General features: G+C 41.7%; 3 protein-coding genes across 16 annotated transcripts in view; 2 read left to right on the forward strand and 1 right to left on the reverse strand.

Annotated features, from left to right (window-relative positions):
* Positions 1-19,147, forward strand: part of spdi (split discs) — a 108,208-nt gene that overhangs the window by 62,698 nt on the left and 26,363 nt on the right. The window lies entirely within an intron of this gene.
* The window catches only part of Appl (amyloid-beta-like protein), a 57,065-nt gene that overhangs the window by 12,177 nt on the left and 25,741 nt on the right, over positions 1-19,147 (reverse strand). For all 13 annotated transcript variants that reach the window (XM_017083791.4, XM_017083789.4, XM_017083788.4 and 10 more), the window contains exon 3: positions 9,751-9,921. In XM_017083791.4, coding sequence (XP_016939280.2) covers positions 9,751-9,921 — 171 coding nt within the window. The remainder of the gene's footprint in view (positions 1-9,750; positions 9,922-19,147) is intronic.
* Positions 14,751-16,122, forward strand: LOC108016888 (nucleosome assembly protein 1-like 1). Its single transcript, XM_017083792.4, has 2 exons — positions 14,751-15,383; positions 15,444-16,122. The coding sequence occupies exons 1-2, from the start codon at positions 14,826-14,828 to the stop codon at positions 15,987-15,989; spliced, it is 1,104 nt and encodes a 367-aa protein (XP_016939281.2). The 5' UTR covers positions 14,751-14,825; the 3' UTR covers positions 15,990-16,122.

The following is a 19,147-nucleotide window of genomic DNA, read 5'->3' on the forward strand; positions in this document are numbered from 1 at the left end:
TGTATGCCATTATTGTGGCCTTATTCATGGGCTCGATCTTTTGTTAAGTTTCCTTGTTTCTTTTGCTTTTTTTTATCTGAGTTTCGGAACAAGTTGTTTTCCACGCCGATCAAGGTGAGGCGGAGAAGCCCAAGCCAAACAAATCCAGTTAAAAAAAGGAGAAATCCGGCGTGGCAAGTGAGTGTTTGACAGCACCTAACATTCCTCCCATAAAACATCTGTATCCGGAGGGGGCGTGGCGTGGCCAGGTCCCCGGTGTGCCCTGTCTGTCAATGCATGCAAAATGCAAACAATTGAGTTGCCAGGAGGGAGGAGGAGGAGGAGTCCAGGGATGGGGATTGGCTGAACCTGGGCACACCTGGCGGAGTGGAGCGCGTTATTGAAAATGATTTTTTAATGTGGCACTGACATGGTGCTCCGTGCTCCGTGCTCCATCCTTCATTTGCCTCCAACCAACTGGGTTGCCACCGTGCCTCCGTGTGGCAAATCATTTTGTGGCAACTTTCTATTTGCATTTTTTCGCATCCTTGCTTTGTTTGCCTTGTTTTCATTTAAGTTTTCGCCACGCCTTGGCATTCCAGTCCACTTCTCTTCCGCTACACGCTGCGTATACGTAACTTGAAGCCTGGTCACGCGGCGTATACATAGTTTAAGCTTTGTTTTTTTTTTTTTTTTTTTACCTGACGTGGGTCTACAACATATATATATGTATGTATTTTTAGTTAACTTCAAAACCCAGGCATTCAATGACGGAACCCCAACACACACTCGGCCTTCGCCCCAACATGTTGACATTGAAATTGTAAAAATAATTTCCCATACGCCCCGTTGTACAGCGGCAGAGGAACTGAAACTGAAACAGAAACAGAAACACAAACACTAACACTAACGGGGGCATTAGGGCCAAAAAGGCCAAGCGCTGTGTTATTGTTGCCCCGACTGGTCCTGCGGCTTTTCCGTTTTTCCCTGGCTTTGTTTTGCGCCCCGTTTTCCTCGAACTTTTGTGTCGCCGAGTCCTTTCAGTCAAATGGCCAGAAAGCAAACACAATTCAAGGTGCCATCCGAGAGCAGGCCATGGTATATATGGTATATGCTGCATGATACACCGATAAAAAAACTGATTAAAAATACTACTCGTTTTGATGAACTATCTCATGTGATATTTGCAATTTTCATTATCAATTATCAGCCAAAAAACTAAAATTTTATGGCGAAAAAATGGGATTCAGATTTTGGTAAAAAGTACGAGATTCGCATTTTAGTCAAAAATACGATTTTTCTGTCCAGTTTTTCAATCGTAATTCAGCCAAATGAAGCCGTACAGCTAAAAGACCGACTGTTTTGAGCAGCTTTCTACAATTGCTATCGATTCCTATCACTTTAAGGAACATTTATTTTTTGACCCATTTTCTCATTTTTTATAAGGGGGTACATCGGTTATTTTTGGAATTCAGATTTTGGTCAAAAATACCAATTTTTTAGTGGTTTTTCAGTCGTAGTTTAGCCAAATCAAGGCGTACAGCTAAAAGACCGACTGTTTTCAACAGCTTGCTAGCCGTGCTAACGATCCCAATCATTTTTAGGAAAATGTATTTTTTGAGCCATTTTCTCATTTTTTATAAGGGGGTACATAGGTTATTTTTGGAATTCAGATTTTGGTCAAAAATACTAATTTTTTAGTGGTTTTTCAGACGTAGTTTAGCCAAATCAAGGCGTACAGCTAAAAGACCGACTGTTTTGAGCTGCTTTCTACAAATGCGATCGATCCATATCACTTAAAGGAAGATTTATTTTTTGACCCAATTTCTCATTTTTTGTAAGGGGGTACATCGGTTATTTTTGTGATTCAGATTTTGGTCAAAAATACTCATTTTTTAGTGGTTTTTCAGTCGTAGTTTAGCCAAATCAAGGCGTACAGCTAAAAGACCGACTGTTTTGAGCAGCTTTCTACAAATGCTATCGATTCCTATCACTTTAAGGAACATTTATTTTTTGACCCAATTTCTCATTTTTTATAAGGGGGTACATCGGTTATTTTTGGGATTCAGATTTTGGTCAAAAATACTCATTTTTTAGTGGTTTTTCAGTCGTAGTTTAGCCAAATCAAGGCGTACAGCTAAAAGGCCGACTGTTTTGAGCAGCTTTCTACAAATGCTATCGATTCCTATCACTTTAAGGAACATTTATTTTTTGACCCATTTTCTCATTTTTTATAAGGGGGTACATCGGTTATTTTTGTGATTCAGATTTTGGTCAAAAATACTCATTTTTTAGTGGTTTTTCAGTCGTAGTTCACCCAAATCAAGGCGTACAGCTAAAAGACCGACTGTTTTGAGCAGCTTTCTACAAATGCTATCGATTCCTATCACTTTAATGAACATTTATTTTTTGACCCATTTTCTCATTTTTTATAAGGGGGTACATCGGTTATTTTTGTGATTCAGATTTTGGTCAAAAATACTCATTTTTTAGTGGTTTTTCAGTCGTAGTTTAGCCAAATCAAGGCGTACAGCTAAAAGGCCGACTGTTTTGAGCAGCTTTCTACAAATGCTATCGATTCCTATCACTTTAAGGAACATTTATTTTTTGACCCATTTTCTCATTTTTTATAAGGGGGTACATCGGTTATTTTTGTGATTCAGATTTTGGTCAAAAATACTCATTTTTTAGTGGTTTTTCAGTCGTAGTTCACCCAAATCAAGGCGTACAGCTAAAAGACCGACTGTTTTGAGCAGCTTTCTACAAATGCTATCGATTCCTATCACTTTAAAGAATATTTATTTTTTGACCCAATTTCTCATTTTTTATAAGGGGGTACATCAATTATTTTTGGGATTCCGATTTTGGTCAAAAATACTCATTTTTTAGTGGTTTTTCAGTCGTAGTTTGGCCAAATCAAGGCGTACAACTAAAAGACCGAAAGTTTTGAGCAGCTGGCTTCAATTGCTATCGATCCCTATCACTTTAGGGAAGATTTATTTTTTGACAAAATTTTTCATTTTTAGTAAGGGGGTAGCTCGTTTATTTTTGGAATTCAGATTTTGCCCAAAAATTCTCATTTTTTAGTGGTTTTTCAGTCGTAGTTTAGCCAAATCAAGGCGTACAGCTAATAGACCGACTGTTTTGAACAGCTTGCTAGCCGTGCTAACGATCCCAATCATTTTTAGAAAATTTATTTTTTTTACCCATTTTTGCATTTTTTATAGGGGGTGCATCGTGTTTTTTTGCAAAAAATGTCAAAAGTTAAAAATTTTCACATTTCCACATTGAAAGAAAAAAATTAAACGTTTTTAAGGTTAAGAATGATATGTTTAGACCTGTGGAGCCACTAAATCTTGATACTTTTTGTTAACTGTATAGTGTGCGGCTGTACAGTTTGGCCCTGCGTGTCCACATGTGTGTTTAAAGTCCGCAGTCGACAATGGCTGACCTACCCAGCGGGTTCTGTTCCGTTTCTGTTACACTGGCTCACTGGGGGCCATGGGCCATCCCCATTATGGGATAAGCTGATACGCACCGAGCGGTAATGCCGTGTAATTACGACTGCTCTATGGCAACCACTGTTATACACAGTGGCTCGATTGCTCAATCGGATTCAGTTGGCTTTTGTCTGCGCTGCTCATTTGATTATGGAGCAACTCAAACCACTCAGTTTGCCAGCTGCTCTGCTCTGTTCTATAGCTGTGTGCTTAGGGACATCCGATATGGCAAAGCTCCTTTATTTAATCAATCTCGATGGTGAATTAACTGAGTTGCTTCAGTCGAACTACAAGAGATTTTGGTTCTATTCAGATTTATCTCTGTGAGGCAAACAGGAGTTGGGAACAATGCCCCTTGGGTGGTTTTGGCAAAATTATTATTTTATTAGTTGCTGCACAAATTTATTCAAAAGGCAATGAGTTTGCCATGATGCAGAATAAAATTCCAACTAAAAGCCTTTGTAAGTGGATCTCAGTCAAAGCTATTCATGTATACAAAGGACATCCGAAAACAATGCAGTTCAAAACAGGAAAATAATTAGGATTAGGTAAGCAAGGTAAATCAGAGATATTCGTATTTGTATTTAAATAAAAGGACTCTGTTTAAGAACTCTTAAAGTCATAAAACTTCGAAATAGTTTCCTAAAAGTATTACTTCTTCAATGATGATCCTTTAAAACACATACAATTTACTGAGAGTAGAGAGAACTATTAGCCAGATTCTTAGCCCTGAACTGGTGTAGTTTTGGTTTCAGTTGTAATAGCTCTGCTGTTATACATGCCCATTTTGGCGGGTCTACAAAATGGCCCAACCACATGCCAGGGCACCACAATCTGGGAAGTTTCGCATAGTCAGCCAACCAAATTCCCAGGCACCACCCAGTAACCACCCAACCAAACCCACTGGCCTGGGGCCTCAGCATCCCCAAACGGGCCGCACATACATCACCTTTAATGGGCATTATGTGTAAGCAAGCATTTAACTTTAAATGTCCAGCTACATTACAAACAATTGAATTAGGCAACTCACCCACTGGACCAACACCCACTGGAGCACCACCCACTGGACCGCCACCCACCACTGGACCTTTCCAGGTCCCAAATCCCCTCGCTCTTGGCGGTGCACAATTTTGCAGGCATTTAAGCGAGCGGCTTAGCTGGCAAAACGGGCCCATTTGTTGTCTCTTTTATCTGTCAGGGTGTGTGCGGGTGTGTATCCATTTGGGCCTGGCCAACTATATTTAGCCATATCACAGATGAGGAGGATGATGATGATGAGAAGTGGGAAGTGGGCCAATAGGGGATCTGCCGGATCTGGAAAGGGGGGGGGGCTAAACTATTTAGCGACTAAACTACTTTTTGCCAGCTCAGTGAGTTTCAATGCGGCCATTATGGAGCGTCTCGTAAATATAGTTCAGTTCGGTTCGTGTCCTTCAACGGTGAGTGGCCAACCTGTTCAGCTGTTTAGTTGTTCATCTGCTCACCTGTCAGGGGCATCATCGCGGCCTGATGATGAGGATACAGATGAGGAGGATGAGCAGGATGCAGGTGCGGATGGGTCAGTGGCAATTACAAGGGGCGCCTCTGGTGGCTCAAATGATTCGCAAACTATTCCAGCCGGTGCAATTATGCACAAACAACAACAGCCACTGTGCAATTGACTCGCTGCGGGATGTTTGTGCAGCTCTCGAAGCGACGTGTCTTTTTAAAACCCCATCCCCTACACTCGGAAAAAAAGCTACTTTAAATAAAACTCTCCATAAATTTAACCATTGCTGCTGAATGTCAATATTTATGTATATTTTGGTAATCAACTATCATTCATGGTTGACCACATTTGTTTTTAGCCTTGGAATGCTAACCTCGGTATCTGAACAGAATATTCTACAACTAAGGTGAAGTTTTTAACTTTACCTTATTTTTTCTAAGTGAACCCGCTGAGTTTGCTCTTAAAGCGGATGCAACTGAGGCGCTGACAGCGCATAATTAGCGCATAGTTGGTCCGTAATCGGCCGACCAGGAACTTAAGAGGGCGCTGTGAGAAGCGCGGAGAGAGGCGCCAAAAACACTCCTCTTAATTGAGCGATCAGCGCCGGATGATGCTGCGAAATCAATGCAAGAAACGGACACACAGCAAAAGCAGAGGGTTCTTGCTTATCAAGCAAGGAATGCCCAGCACACACACACACACACGTGATACAAAGTGAAACACTTGGGGGGAAAGTGCTTTTGGGGATATTCAATTACAAGCCTTCCTAATTAACGTTCTGGTCCGCGGTTGCGTGGCCCTCGCCCAGTCACTTAATGAGATTTTCCACCAAATGAGCTTACAGGCCCCTCAAACTCAGAACCAACCAGCCAGCCCCCCATTCAAATGCCCCCTTTCATATCGAATTGAGTGTAGTTAATTGAATTTAGATGCGATTTATGTCTGCAAAGTGCAATTTTGGGCATTGAGAGTTTTTGAAAGGCAACCAGCCACTCATCAGCAAGTCTCATTTATCATTATTAATCCAGAGTTTCTGCGAGTTTTGAAAGCCATCGCAAGGCACATGTAATTTAACTCATTAGCCCGGGCAAACATCGAGGGGATTGGTTGTTGTTTTTTTTTACTCCCTGGGTTTCCTTTTTTCGGGGGGTTTTTTTTGGGGTGGATGGGTCAACATTTTGAAGCCCGACACCGCAAGGCAAACACAGGCAAATTAATTAATTTCCATTTGAATTGCAGAGCAAGCGGGGCTCCACTGAAATTGAAACGAAACCAAAACAAGAAACCAGCGCAGGGCACAAAATTGATATAAAAATGGAAGAGTGGAGTGAAAAAATGATATAAATAAATATAAACATGTTGGCAAGAGCAGTTTGGGCAGCCGGACAAAAGGACAATAAAGCGCTTTTAATTAATTTCTTTCGCGGTCAGCGTCAAGGTGAATCCAAACAAAATGGTCGAGTTGAAAAAGTGTTGGCGTGATTTATTTGCGTAGGAGGAAGCCAGTGAGTGAGTGCAAAAACTGCATGCAAATAGCCAAATTTGCCCGTTTTGCGAAATGTTTAAGGTGCGACTCCCCCCGGCCCTGGCCACGCCCATCGGGGGCTTGACATTAATGGAGAGTACGCACCCCCCACCCCCCCCCCCCCCCCAACCAACCACCGACCCCCCTCCGATTTCCCTTTGCTGCGGCGTGGGCGGGGCCTTCGTTTGTGGTGGCTCGAAGGTTTGAAGGCTTTTCATGCCATCAACGGAGGGGAAAACGGGGCAATGGGCCAACGGGTCGGATGGAAATTGCGTGCAGGTGAAGTAGATGGTGGGCGTGGTCAGCTGCCCTTTTCTGGCCACTCTCTGAATTCCCCATTCTCAATTATACAGGAAAATGTTCTCCTAAAACATGAGCGCCAAAGATCAGAAACCTGAGAATAAAACTCAAGCCACACAAATCACTAGGGTGATTTAAGGTGCCCAAAAGTAGGCAACAAAATATTTCAAACTCTGAAAAACCAAATGTTCTTCTAAAAATTTGAGCACCAAAGATTAAACAACAAGTAACTATACTCAAGACTATTTTGAAATGTTTTTTAAGACAATTGGAGGTGCCACATAAATCACTAGGGTTATATAAGGGGTCTAAAAGTATGCAACAATATATTTGAAACTCAGTAAAACCTATGACTTCATTTGGAAAGCGACTGTTTTTTATTCACTGCATACTTTTAGACAGCCCCTAGGGATATTTCTTTTTAACTGCTACCTTTTAAATTTGAAGCTTAGATGTTGGCAAGCTAAACCCATCTTAAAGCCATCGAACGACACTCCAAACTCACATCCATTCATCCAATTCGTTAGCTGCGGGCTCTTCAGCTTAATTACGATTTTATTGGATTTTATACTCAGTGAAGCCTGCGGCGCGAACGGGGGCAGAAACATCAAAAACATTGCCACCGACGTAAATTAAGCATAATAAATAAATTACCATAATTATAAAATGTGTGAGCGGCAGCAGAAAAAGGCGACATCGTATAAATGCGTCGGCGAGAATTACATAAAATATCAACGCGAGCAAATATGCAAAAAAAAAAAAAGAAACGTAAAAAAAATGAAATAAAATTAAAGTAAAAAAGGCAGAAAGAAAAACCGAATGAAATGAAATGGAACGAAACGAAAAAACGAGAAAACGAAATGCAAATGAAAAACCAATACAATATTTGTCATTTACATACATCATACATGGGTGGGGGGGATGAGTGTGTGTTATTTCGATTTATGTTGTGGCAACACAGCAACTGCAGGCGACAGCCGAGGACTCCAATCCGAATCCGAATCCAAATCCTGGCGGCGGCAAGGAGCCAGGGTGAAATTTGCATGTCAGAATCAAATGCGACAGTTTTGACAGCTTGCCGGGCTCATTATTTGCATACAGATGATCGTAATGACGCCGGCGATGAGTATGAGTATGGGTATGGGTATGAGTATGAGTGTGAGTCTGGGTATGGATCTGGGGTCCTGACCTGACCCCACCCGAGCTGGCCTTAAACCACATACCAAACACATGACACTGGCTGAGCAAATGGTTGGAGAACCACTATTCAACTGCGACTGAAGACCTCAAGTGCAGACTTTGGCTTTATGAATGATTTATTCACAGAAACGAGAAGTCCCTAAATCAAGTTCGTTTTGAAAGCATTTATAAAAAAAATGTCGAAAAGTATGCAGCAAATAATTTTCAATAGTGAAGCTTTGATGGATTCCCAAGCAAAGGTGGAATTTATATTATCGCTGCATACTTTTAGACACTTTTATAAAAATATTCAAAACATTACCTACCAGAGCATCAAACCATAAACTTTTGGAGGTATACCATGTTAAAAACACATCCAAAAATATAAAATACAAAACTTAATGTTTTAAAAGATAGCAAATATCAATACCATAATTTAAAATGTACGAATGTCGATGTATCTATTCCATGGTTCGCCACATAATCGCATCTAAGGTTGGATGTAAGCTAACAGGATCATTATAATCCTATAATCAAAATCCGCACGCCAAGAACAGACATCAAAGCAGAGGTAATTTTATTACAAATCAATGGCAGAGACAAATTTCCCTAGTAAAAAAGAGAAAATGAAAAATACAGCACTCTGCCCGACTCCTCGGGCATTCGGTGTACATATCCTGATTAATATTCTGGCTCTTTAAATTTGAAATAAAAGCTGCAATCGGATTTATTTAAGCTGCTCCGAATCCGAATACATTTTTCCTTCCCCCCCCCCCCCAGCAGGCAAACAAAAGCAGACACATGGACAGCTGTTGGCTGTGATCTGATTTCATTTGCCCTGCCACACATGTCGTACTCAATACATTTTCCTCGGGAAAAACTGCGGGGCCAATGCAATGTCAATATTTATGAACTATTATTGAACATTTGACGAAGCTGATGATTATGTTGCTGCTGCTGATGATGATGATGATGATGATGATGTAACAACAACAGCCAGGAGGAGCACGAGTTGAGCAGATGAAGTGAAGCTTACATTAGCCAGCGACTGGCAGAAGAAAAATTTAATTAAAAAGTTAAAGGAAATGGAACGGAGGCAAAATGTTGACTATGGAATGCCAATTTATGACAGCGACGACAAGGATGCCATGGCTTCGATACAGGATACACACACACACACACACACTCACACACATACGCATGGGTAATGAGAAGGGGAAGTCCCGCAAAATGCAAAAAGCGAAAATTAATGGAAAATTAATTAAGTGTCGTTTAATGTTGTCTCAATGTAAACGCTTTCAACGCAGCGCAAATTAAATTGTTGATGCCATACAGCAGGACCACTCAGCTTTTGCTCCCTTTTTTCCCCTCCGTTTGGTGGCTGCTTTTGATTTATTGGTTTTCCTTCTCCGGACTTAAAGTTCTTTTTTTATATATGTACATATATATGCATATTTTTTTTATATGTTACCCAGTATTTTCTCGACTGCTGGTGGGGCTGCATTCTGGAGCCTCAGTCGAGCGTTAGCCAGGGCCATAAAATTACATTTTCTCCCCCCCCCCCCATTCAGCACAACCACCCACCCTTGACCACATGGCGTATGCGCAATCTCAACGAGGCAAGGAGCGGCCGAGCCACTTTTCCATATGCAAAGTGCAATGGAAATTGCAATTTTTCATGCGGCTTCCCTTTGGCTTTTCCCTTGCAATTCAATCAAATACAAAATGTAAAAAAAAAAAGAGGGGGGGGGGGGGTTGGAATAGAGAGACACACTTACCTTCTTGCAGTAATCAAGCAAATCCATTTTATCACGCAAACATGTGGCGCCGGTTGTCTTCTTGCTGAGGTCCGTCACCCAGCGTCCCTCCTCGGATAGATATTGCGGCTGATAGATTTGTCCGGCCTCGCAGAGAACGGCTATCTGGGGTTCCCATCGTGGAGAAGCGGCCTGTAAAAAAGAAAAAAAAATAAAAAGAAGGTTAGTCTGCCATTCTGGTGGTCAATTGACTTCCGTTTTCAGCGGAAAGTAACAAGTTGTCACTGTCAGAAGGGAATGGAGATATTTCAAAAAAAAAAAAGAATTCCCATTCTAGCAATGCCAACAATGCGTATGCGTAATGTGTGATATGTGTGTACACAAGTATTTTGGTATCTGCTGTGTGAGGACGACGAGCATGAGACATCAAGAAAGCCAAAGACAAGACAGCAGCAAACAGCAGACAAAGACATGCCAAGGCACATTAATCATACGCCACATTGTACAGGCACAACCCACATTTCTAAGCACCCCCCACCCCCCCACACACACACACACGCCCGTGACAAAGCGATAAAAAATGATGCCACATCGTTTGGTAGATAGGCAGATACTGAATACTGAAATACTGGGAGATACTGTGAGATACTGTTGGTACCCGCCAGCCAAAGAACAATTAATGGCCGTCATTAGGGGGCGGCTATGGCGGTGGGGGCGTGGCAAATGCTGAGTCCAGGCGATTGCTTAAATGCTTCATTACCACATGACAGGAGCAGCCAGCCATGTGGCCAACTGCAGGCCCTCCGAGCGATGATGAATGTCCGGGCAAATTATGCATAACGATATCAATTGATACATTGATTGATTGACGCCCATAGAGTGACGAAAGTGCGAAAGGAAGGCAGGAGCTGGACCAACATCAGCAAAATATGCTACTAAACTTTAGGAAAACTGTTTGTTTTATTCATTATTGTTTTCTTGATATAATGAATTCCTCCATTTAGTTATAGGAAAGGTGGCTTCTATAGAGTAAAGATGTCTAAAGGTGTCTAAAAGTATGCTATAGAATTTTACTCCTTTAGAACAGTGTTACTTTGTTAAACTGCCGTGCTTCTTCATTTGTTGAAAATATTTATTGTATTATTGTAAAAGGGATACAATATTATTATACAATTGTTATATATATTTGTGGAAGAGAAGACTATCCCATTTCTTTATTTTTTCGCTCAGTACAACGACACTTGACGGTGCGCTGTAGAAATCATCAAAGGGATAATCACCAGAGACAATTGGAGAATCACTGCGAATGGGGAGCGGGATTAATGTGCAAAGGGATGGAGATTTCGAGCAGAATTTTGAGACAATGCCGGCGCTGATTGCAATCAAAGCGAGTTGCTCGCCGGCCCCAGCTTTTCACTCTCCAATTATGACCGGCAACAATGGTAGTTTTTCTGATCTGTGCTTTTCCTTTCAGCTAGCTAAAATCCCGAGGCTTAAGTCCCAGGTTTTTGTTTCAATTTTTTTCGCGCGCGCGCGCTCACAAATAAAGTAGAGCAGACATTTCCGCCCCCGATTTTGCACAGCCTGCGCCTTTCAAAGCGCAAATAAAATCCAAAAAAAAATCCGATACTCCGAAAAATTAAAGATACTAAAAGGAAAGGTACAAAACTAAGAAAATAACTTAAAATCGCAAATAAATATCGGATATAAAAGTCGGTAAATCAGATATAAAACTCTGAAAATCAGCTGTAAAAGTCCGAAATTCAATAAATTCCTTTTTAATCCCATCTGAATGATTCCGCATCCCTGAAAACCTTTCAAAAGAATGCGAGGAAAGTGTCGATAGGTCTAACAGCTTTAAAATATTTCTGAAATTTAATACCTGCTGGTCGACAGCCTTCCGAAATTAATGCGATAAACATTCTGTGTCCCACTTAAAATGATTTCCAACTTGAAATGCATTTACCCCAGAGATGGGAATGTTGCAAAGTGATTAAACGGAAACTTTCCCTATCGCCGGGCACTCGATTTAATGATGCCCTAATGCATTCATAAATACATAAAGCTCTGTTCCACAATATAATTATTGATCGGAAATGCTGGGAATTCGACATCCCCCCCCCCCACTCACACACACACACACTCAAATAGCAAAGTGCATTGAGTGGATACTCGCAAGTAACGGATACTTGTAAAACTTCATTAAAGCCGACTTCCGGTTGCCAAGGCAGCAGCTGAAATATGCATTGTACCCACGGGCCATTTTCCATTTTCCAGCCAGCTAGCCCAGCCCCCTGTTGAATTTTCTTCGCCCCTCGGTTGTTGTCAGTCGAGCAAAAGTGATGTGATGTGATGTGTTTGTGTGTGAGCTCAACTATTTCAAAAGTAATTAAGTTGGCAAAAAGGCGCCAACGCAGCTTGGGCTTAGCTTTTGTTTGTCAGTTTTGGGGGCTAAAAGCAAGGGGGAAAAATGGGGGAAAATTGTTGGGTTTCGGCAAAAAGGGTGAAAGGCTGAAAGGTTGAATGGGGGCGGGGTAGATGGAAAACCCAGTGACAGAGGCGGGCCAGCAATTTTTCCAGGCAATCTAATAATTCAACCAAAAGCAACCACACACGCACACACTTTTCGCATGGCCAATGCCCTTTTGCAGCAATGTGTGTGTGAGTGTTGTGTGTGTGTTTGTTTATGCAGATTTTGTTTGGCTTTTGCCCGAGTTGGGATTGCACTTGTTGTTGTTGCCGCTGCCCTGCCGTTGTGTTGTTTACACTAACACCAACAAAGGCATATGCCAAAGGGGGGTTTTTCAGGGGGGGGGTTGGGCAATAATAATGTCGCTAGCCATGGCAACGCAATGTGCAAACAAAAACACAAAGACAAATTTGTAACAACTGTGGGGTTTTTTTTTTGGGGGCTGAAAAAGGTATCCCCAGAAGAGGAAGAGCCCCGTCTATACGTATGTGAAAGAGTGCATGTCCTGCGACAATTATGCGGAATATCCTCTTTTGGCCAAGCGAAAATAATGAGGATAGACAGGAGCAGCCATTAAACGCAGTTCAACCCACTTAATCCTGGTCTCGAGAGCGGAGGTACGACATTAACGACACAGAAACAAGGCATCACCATTCAAGTTGACAGTGTTGTAAAATAGGGAAATATCAAATATCAAAATGATTAAAGAGTTACCACTCAAGCACTTAGTACATTTTTAAAAGTGTTTCAAATTAATACAATGATGAATAGTTTCACAGCTTTCTTTCCTTTTAAAACACTAAAGATTCTATAACATTCAGAAAATTAGTGTTTATTTATAATTTTTCAATACTACATACAGATCAAACAGTTCCCATAGAAATAAACAAGGAAACATTTCAACTTTTTATTTTGGCCATATTTACTAAAGTTTTAAAAAAACCGAATAGTTTTCTACATTCAACAAATTTATTTTCTTGGTTCTTAATTATTTTTAAACCCTTTTCCAACACTACCAAATACTTTTATCAAAGTGTTCCAACTGAACACTTGGTTGCATATTAACTGGACCTTTAATATTATATCAAAACCCTAAGGATTATTTTTTTTTAAATGTTTCTTTTCTTTTTAAACAATTTTACCATTGATGAATATATTGTTCGGGATATATAAAAACTTTAATCTTTTATGGGTTTTTAAATGAAATCTAAGAAATGCCAGGACAACGACTAACTTGCAACTTGAAATTCAACCTGAAAACACCTAAAATGCGGTTATTACCATGCTAACAAGTTGCCTCGGGCTGCACATTGCGGCTGAAATTTGCATCCTGCCCGAAATAGACAATTTCGCCGCTGAAAATTGATGAGGCCCTTGGCCATAATGATCGAAGAAAGTAATGCGGAGATGGGGCAAATCAGAAGCCGCCAAAGTGACAGGCGACAAAGGGAAATTGCAGCAGCACCAGGGTGTTAATGGGGTGGTGTCAGAGGTGGACTCCTGGGAAAATGAAGGGGGGGAGAGGGGGGGATGGCCGAGTGCAACAGCCAAAACGCTGCCACTTGCGGCCACGCCCACCGACCAAATCCGCCCCAGCTTCCGTCTGCTGCTGTCGTTTCACTTCCTCTTTTCTCGCGCTCTGGTGAAAGGCAATCATGGTGGAAAACCACCGCCCACTCCGCCGGAAAAGCCCCCCCCTTTTCATCCGCACTGTTTGCTGAACAAGCTGAAAGGGCGACAAATTGTAATCAAATGCACGCATGAGTGTGTGAGTGTGAGTGCGCTTGTCCTCCGCCTTGCCACAGTAAAGGGGCGTGGCCCTGCGTGAGTGTGTGTGTGTGCGACAGGTTTGTGCTTGTTGCCCGGCCAAAAAGAGCGAAAAAACACGCTTAATCGGAGGAAAAAGGGGGGGGGGCATGTGAGGTGAGGGTTTTGGAAAATAGTGGAAAGCCATTGATTAACCTGCTGGGCGGAGAGTCAAACGGTGTACTCCCATTTGGAGCTTGCAGCTCATAAACTTGCCAAGTAATTGGAGTTTCGATCAGGGGCCCAAAGTATGCAGCAGGAAATGGGGACACCGGAAAAGGCGGGAAAACCTGTTTCGAAATGAGTTTGCAGCGAAAGATCCAAAGTGAACTCCTGAACGAGAAATCTCTATCAATAGAGATATAATGGGATGTGTAATTGAAAGTCACTGCCTACTTTTTGACATCTTTATAAGTTACTACATATATGTGATTTCTTTGCTGATAATGGATACAAAAGCAAATGTTTATGGTCACTTGAGCCGAAATCCATTATAACTCAAATCAACACTACAGAATAAAAGATGGTAAAATATTTGGAAACTTTAGACTAATTGGCTTGAGCTGTGTATTGATTCTTAAGATAGAAAAAATATATTTCTGAGACCTCCTCAACTGCAACAAAAACGCAAATATGCTTGAAAAATCCCAACTATAAAGCAAGCCATGACTTCAAATGGAATACATTTTCTGACGATCAAGTAACCTTAGCACTTGCTAGCACACCAGTTTGCATTACATTCCCCATCCCGAGCTCAGTCATCATTCGAAACTTCTACCGACAACATCGACTTGAAACGAAAAACTTAGACATTTACAAAATGGGAAACTTAATGAAATTCATAAAGAAATTTTTCAAAAAAAACATCTCGGCAAAACAAACCGCAGACATCGATGACATTTCCGGTGACTTAGAACCGGCCTACGTAGAGACCAACTTGCGACGTCAGTACTTGCAGACCATGGTGGAGAGTCTGCCGCCTTCAGTTCAAAGCAAGTTGGTGATGATGAAGAATATGCAGCTGGAACGGATTTATGACGAAAAGGAATTCTACGTTCGTGTCTTCGAAATGGAGGTGGACCAGAATGAGAGCAACCAGGAGATGTACCGCAAGCGCAGGGCCATTATCGAGGGAACCTGGCAGCCACCGGATACGGTGCCCAGTTATAAGGTGCCAGATCCATTGGAGCCGAAGGCGGCAGTCTATTTTCGTGAGGCCCTGGCTAAGTTCAAGTCGGTGCCCCCTGAGACCAGGGGCATTCCCGATTTCTGGATAACCGTGTTCCGCAACACGTGTATCGCCGGGATGATCCAGGAGCAGGATGTGCCGGCCTTGCGCTTCCTGGTCGATATATCGATTCATTATGGCAAAAAAAAGGTAGGTTTTTAACCGGTTATCTAGGCAAATTCCCAATCCAAAACTCTCTTCTTGTCACAGCCCTCATTCACGTTAATGTTCCATTTTGCCAAGAATCATTTTTTTATGGACCAGTTTCTTACCAAAACGTACTTCCTTAAGATGGGCATTGATAATAGGAATCCGTTCTCCTTTGAGGGACCCCAGATAACCCACTGCAGGGGCTGTGAAATTTTCTGGGAGCCCAACATGAATCTCACCACCGAGGTGCGTCAGAAGAAGCTGCGCCATCGCGGCGACGGAGATCAGCGCATCATCTACGAGACCTATTTGGCCGATTCGTTTTTCAACTTCTTCGATCCACCGCTGATGAAGATGCGCAAAGATAACTATAGCGAGAAGCACAAGGCTCTGCGTGCCGATTTCAAAATTGCCCAATATCTACGCACTAGGATTATACCGAAGGCAGTGCTCTATTTCACTGGCGACATTGTTGAGGAAAATTTCGTTCGAGATGAGGACGATACCACCGACGAATACAGCGACGACGAGAAGAAGGATGATGATTACGAGAAATACGACTTCTCTGATGTTATAAGCGACGAATCATCGACGCAGTCGATGTGATTCCTATATTTATTACGTTTCACCCGTTTCATTTTTAATTTGGTTAAAAATGTATATATATTTTGGTACCTGTATCTATGAGATACGAACTCGCAACTGAAAAGCATTAAAATCCAAGTATGTACATAGAAAACAGTATAGAATGTTTTCATTGCAAGGACTAGTTTTATAATATTTATTTTATAAACCACAGTCAATTTGAACTTTCGATTTAAATACTTAAGTCATCTCTTGTGTCCTGGCCAAGAGAAAGTAGAAAGTAGAAAGTAGAAAGCAGAGAGCAAAGCAGACCGGCCAATAAGTACTTTGGGGGCTACTTATAATGGCCAAAGAGGGAGGAGAGCCGACAGAAACACAATTATGTTAATGTTTACTCGACCGTAATTAACTCAAATTTATGATATTTTAATTTCGCCCGAGCGGGACACTCGAGAGCGGCCAAAGTTGGAAAAGCTCGGGAGCAAATGAGCGATGAGGAAAATTGTGGGGCTGTGTGGGGGGTTTGGAAAAGCGGCAGCGAAACAAACAAAAGAAAATTGCGTTATAATAACACACGTAAAAAAGTTCCCCATTCCCTGTGTCGCCTGTTATGCTTAATGCGAGTTGGAGACAAATAGAATTTTAATGCAAAATAAAACGCAAAATGCTTTCTCTCCTCTTCGGAGTCCTTTTTTTTAGTCCTTACTTTCTTTTTCCTATTTTTTGTTTGCTTTCTTTTTGTTTCTTTGGCAGTCGGCGACAGGCGAAGGAATAACAAATGCGTTTGCCTGATCGAGGGGATAATTACAGTGCGTTTCATGGGCGTAGGAGTGTTCAGCGAAAAAAACGTGTCAAAAAGTTCCACAATAAATAAAAAATTGTAGCAAATAAAAATCTCAATGTTAAATCGACAGTTGAACATTTTCATGACCTAAATATTTGATTGAAAATACAAGGCTCAGCACTCCAGGGATTTTACATCCATAATTCAGTCTTCCAAAAAATGTTTTTTAAATTGCAGTTTTCATGATTTATCTTTAGTGAGTGAGCTCTCCGATCGTTTTATGACCTGACAATTTTGAACCGCACTGTCCCTCAGTTGCAGGCAAGTTGGCCATTCAAATTATGCTTTGCATGTTAAATTTGCGGACCAACAGTCAGGCAGAAGAAATGAGCATGGGTGGAGTGGCAAGGGGGTTGCTGGGTTGGTTCTTTTTTTTTTTTGGGGGGGGGGGGGAGGAGGAAGACCAAACACGTAGCAAGTGCAGATGAAAAAGCAGCAAAGAAAACAAAAACAAATTGTGAAAAATAGCCACAAGCTAGGGCTTTTAGGATATATAAAGGGGGTTCATGGGTGGCGCAGAAGGGGGGGCAACCTAAGTAGCGTGTCGCTTGAAGTAAGTCAAAGTTGGGAAATGAAATCGCTTTTCTTCTCTTTCACACCCGCGGACATTTTTCCTATTTTTTGGAAGCCATTGGCGAACTCCCACACACACACAGATACAGACACACACAAAGACAGGGCTATTATTTATGAGTTTTCTACGTTCGCTGCTGCTGTCTTTTGTGCATTTTCGCTTTTTGCCATTTAACTTTTTTGCCCATGATTTTCCTCTTCTTTTTTTTTTGCCTCTGTATGTGGGTTTTTTCTCGCTTCTCGCTTGTTTGTGGCTCAATTTCGAGTGTCAAAAAGCCTTGTTGTTGCTGTTTTGTTGATGATGACTCAGCGCACACAGTGGCGTAGGGGGTGGGCCTTCCAGCAGGGGTTAGTGTGGGGGGGGGGGGGCTTAGGAAGGGGCATGGATTTTCGTTGGCCTGCTTTCTAGCCACTTTTTTGCTTTCTCTACTTTTCCGCTTGAAGCCCGAAACGTGCCTAAGTGAGTGTGTGTGCCCAGGCATATGTATGCGTTTAATTCCACTTGCACACACACACACACACACACGCAAACACGTACACGTACACTCGAATGCAGATCGAAAGAAGCAAAGACTGAAACTCGAAACTTTTTGGCCAAAACTTTTTGCAGCCAGTAAAAACCCAAAAAACATTTCTTTATTTCATCTACATCTCTGTCACTTTCTCCCGCTCTCCCCCACTCTGTCTCACTCCCTCTTGCAGGTAAATCGGATGCTTTGACAGCACTCACTCACCCACATTTACACACAAACACACTGACACTCACACACACACACACGCATGCAAATTGAAATTAATTTTGTGAAAAGTGCCTGCAAGTATGCAACACAATTTTTCCAAGACAACTTTCCCGCACGCGTGTCTCTGTGTGTGTGTGTGTTTATGTGTCTCTTTTTTCACATCCCTGCTTGTATGTGTGTGGCACTGTACTTTCTAATTGATGCTGCTGAAAGCACTTTTAATTACATTTGCGGGCGGCAGGATGCCCCCAGGTTGCAGGCCCGAGGCGGGGAAGCCCCGACCTAAAACTCAACTCAACTCAACTGAATTCGAGTGCCAGCGAATGCTCATCATCATTATCAGTGGCATCATTACTGGAATAGTTGGTACTATGGGAGCGAATAAAAGCTGCAGTAAATGTCACATTTTACAGAAGGGTTTCGAAAATCAATCAATCAAATCACTACGGTTTTGATATTACCTTTAAAGGTCATCTTAGATAGCCTAAAATGTGCAGTGAATAAAGGATAGTCGTGTTTCGGAATAAATTCATTGTATTTCTGAGTTTAAAATATATTGTTGCATACTTTTAGACACCTAAAATGATATTTTAAAGCTTTTCAGGGCCCTAGTGATTTGGATGGTACCCTCGTAATCTTTTTTGTTCAAAAGATTAAAAATCAATTCCTTTTCGTTAGATTTGATTTTAAAAATGTATAGCCACCATAAAAAGCATTAGATTTTCCTTTAATAAATCTGCAAAATCAAATAAATGTTGGTTGCTTAGACAACACTATTACATTCCCAATACATGGGTATTCGACACGGAATTTGCGAATATTTATTGCCACCCCTAGGAAACTAACTATCATCAAATGAAAAGTCACCATCATCACCATCGTCATCATCATCAAGCAGAAGCTGCAGGAGTTTCCCTTGGTTCCCAGCAGTTCATCATCCTCGCAATGGCATTTTCAATTTCAGTTTTTGCACTTTTATCGGAAACTGCATTTGGCCACTCGTCCCAACCCCCCATATCGTC

Source organism: Drosophila suzukii, chromosome X (genome assembly GCF_043229965.1).
Source record: "Drosophila suzukii chromosome X, CBGP_Dsuzu_IsoJpt1.0, whole genome shotgun sequence".
In the NCBI taxonomy this organism is placed as follows: domain Eukaryota; kingdom Metazoa; phylum Arthropoda; class Insecta; order Diptera; family Drosophilidae; genus Drosophila; species Drosophila suzukii.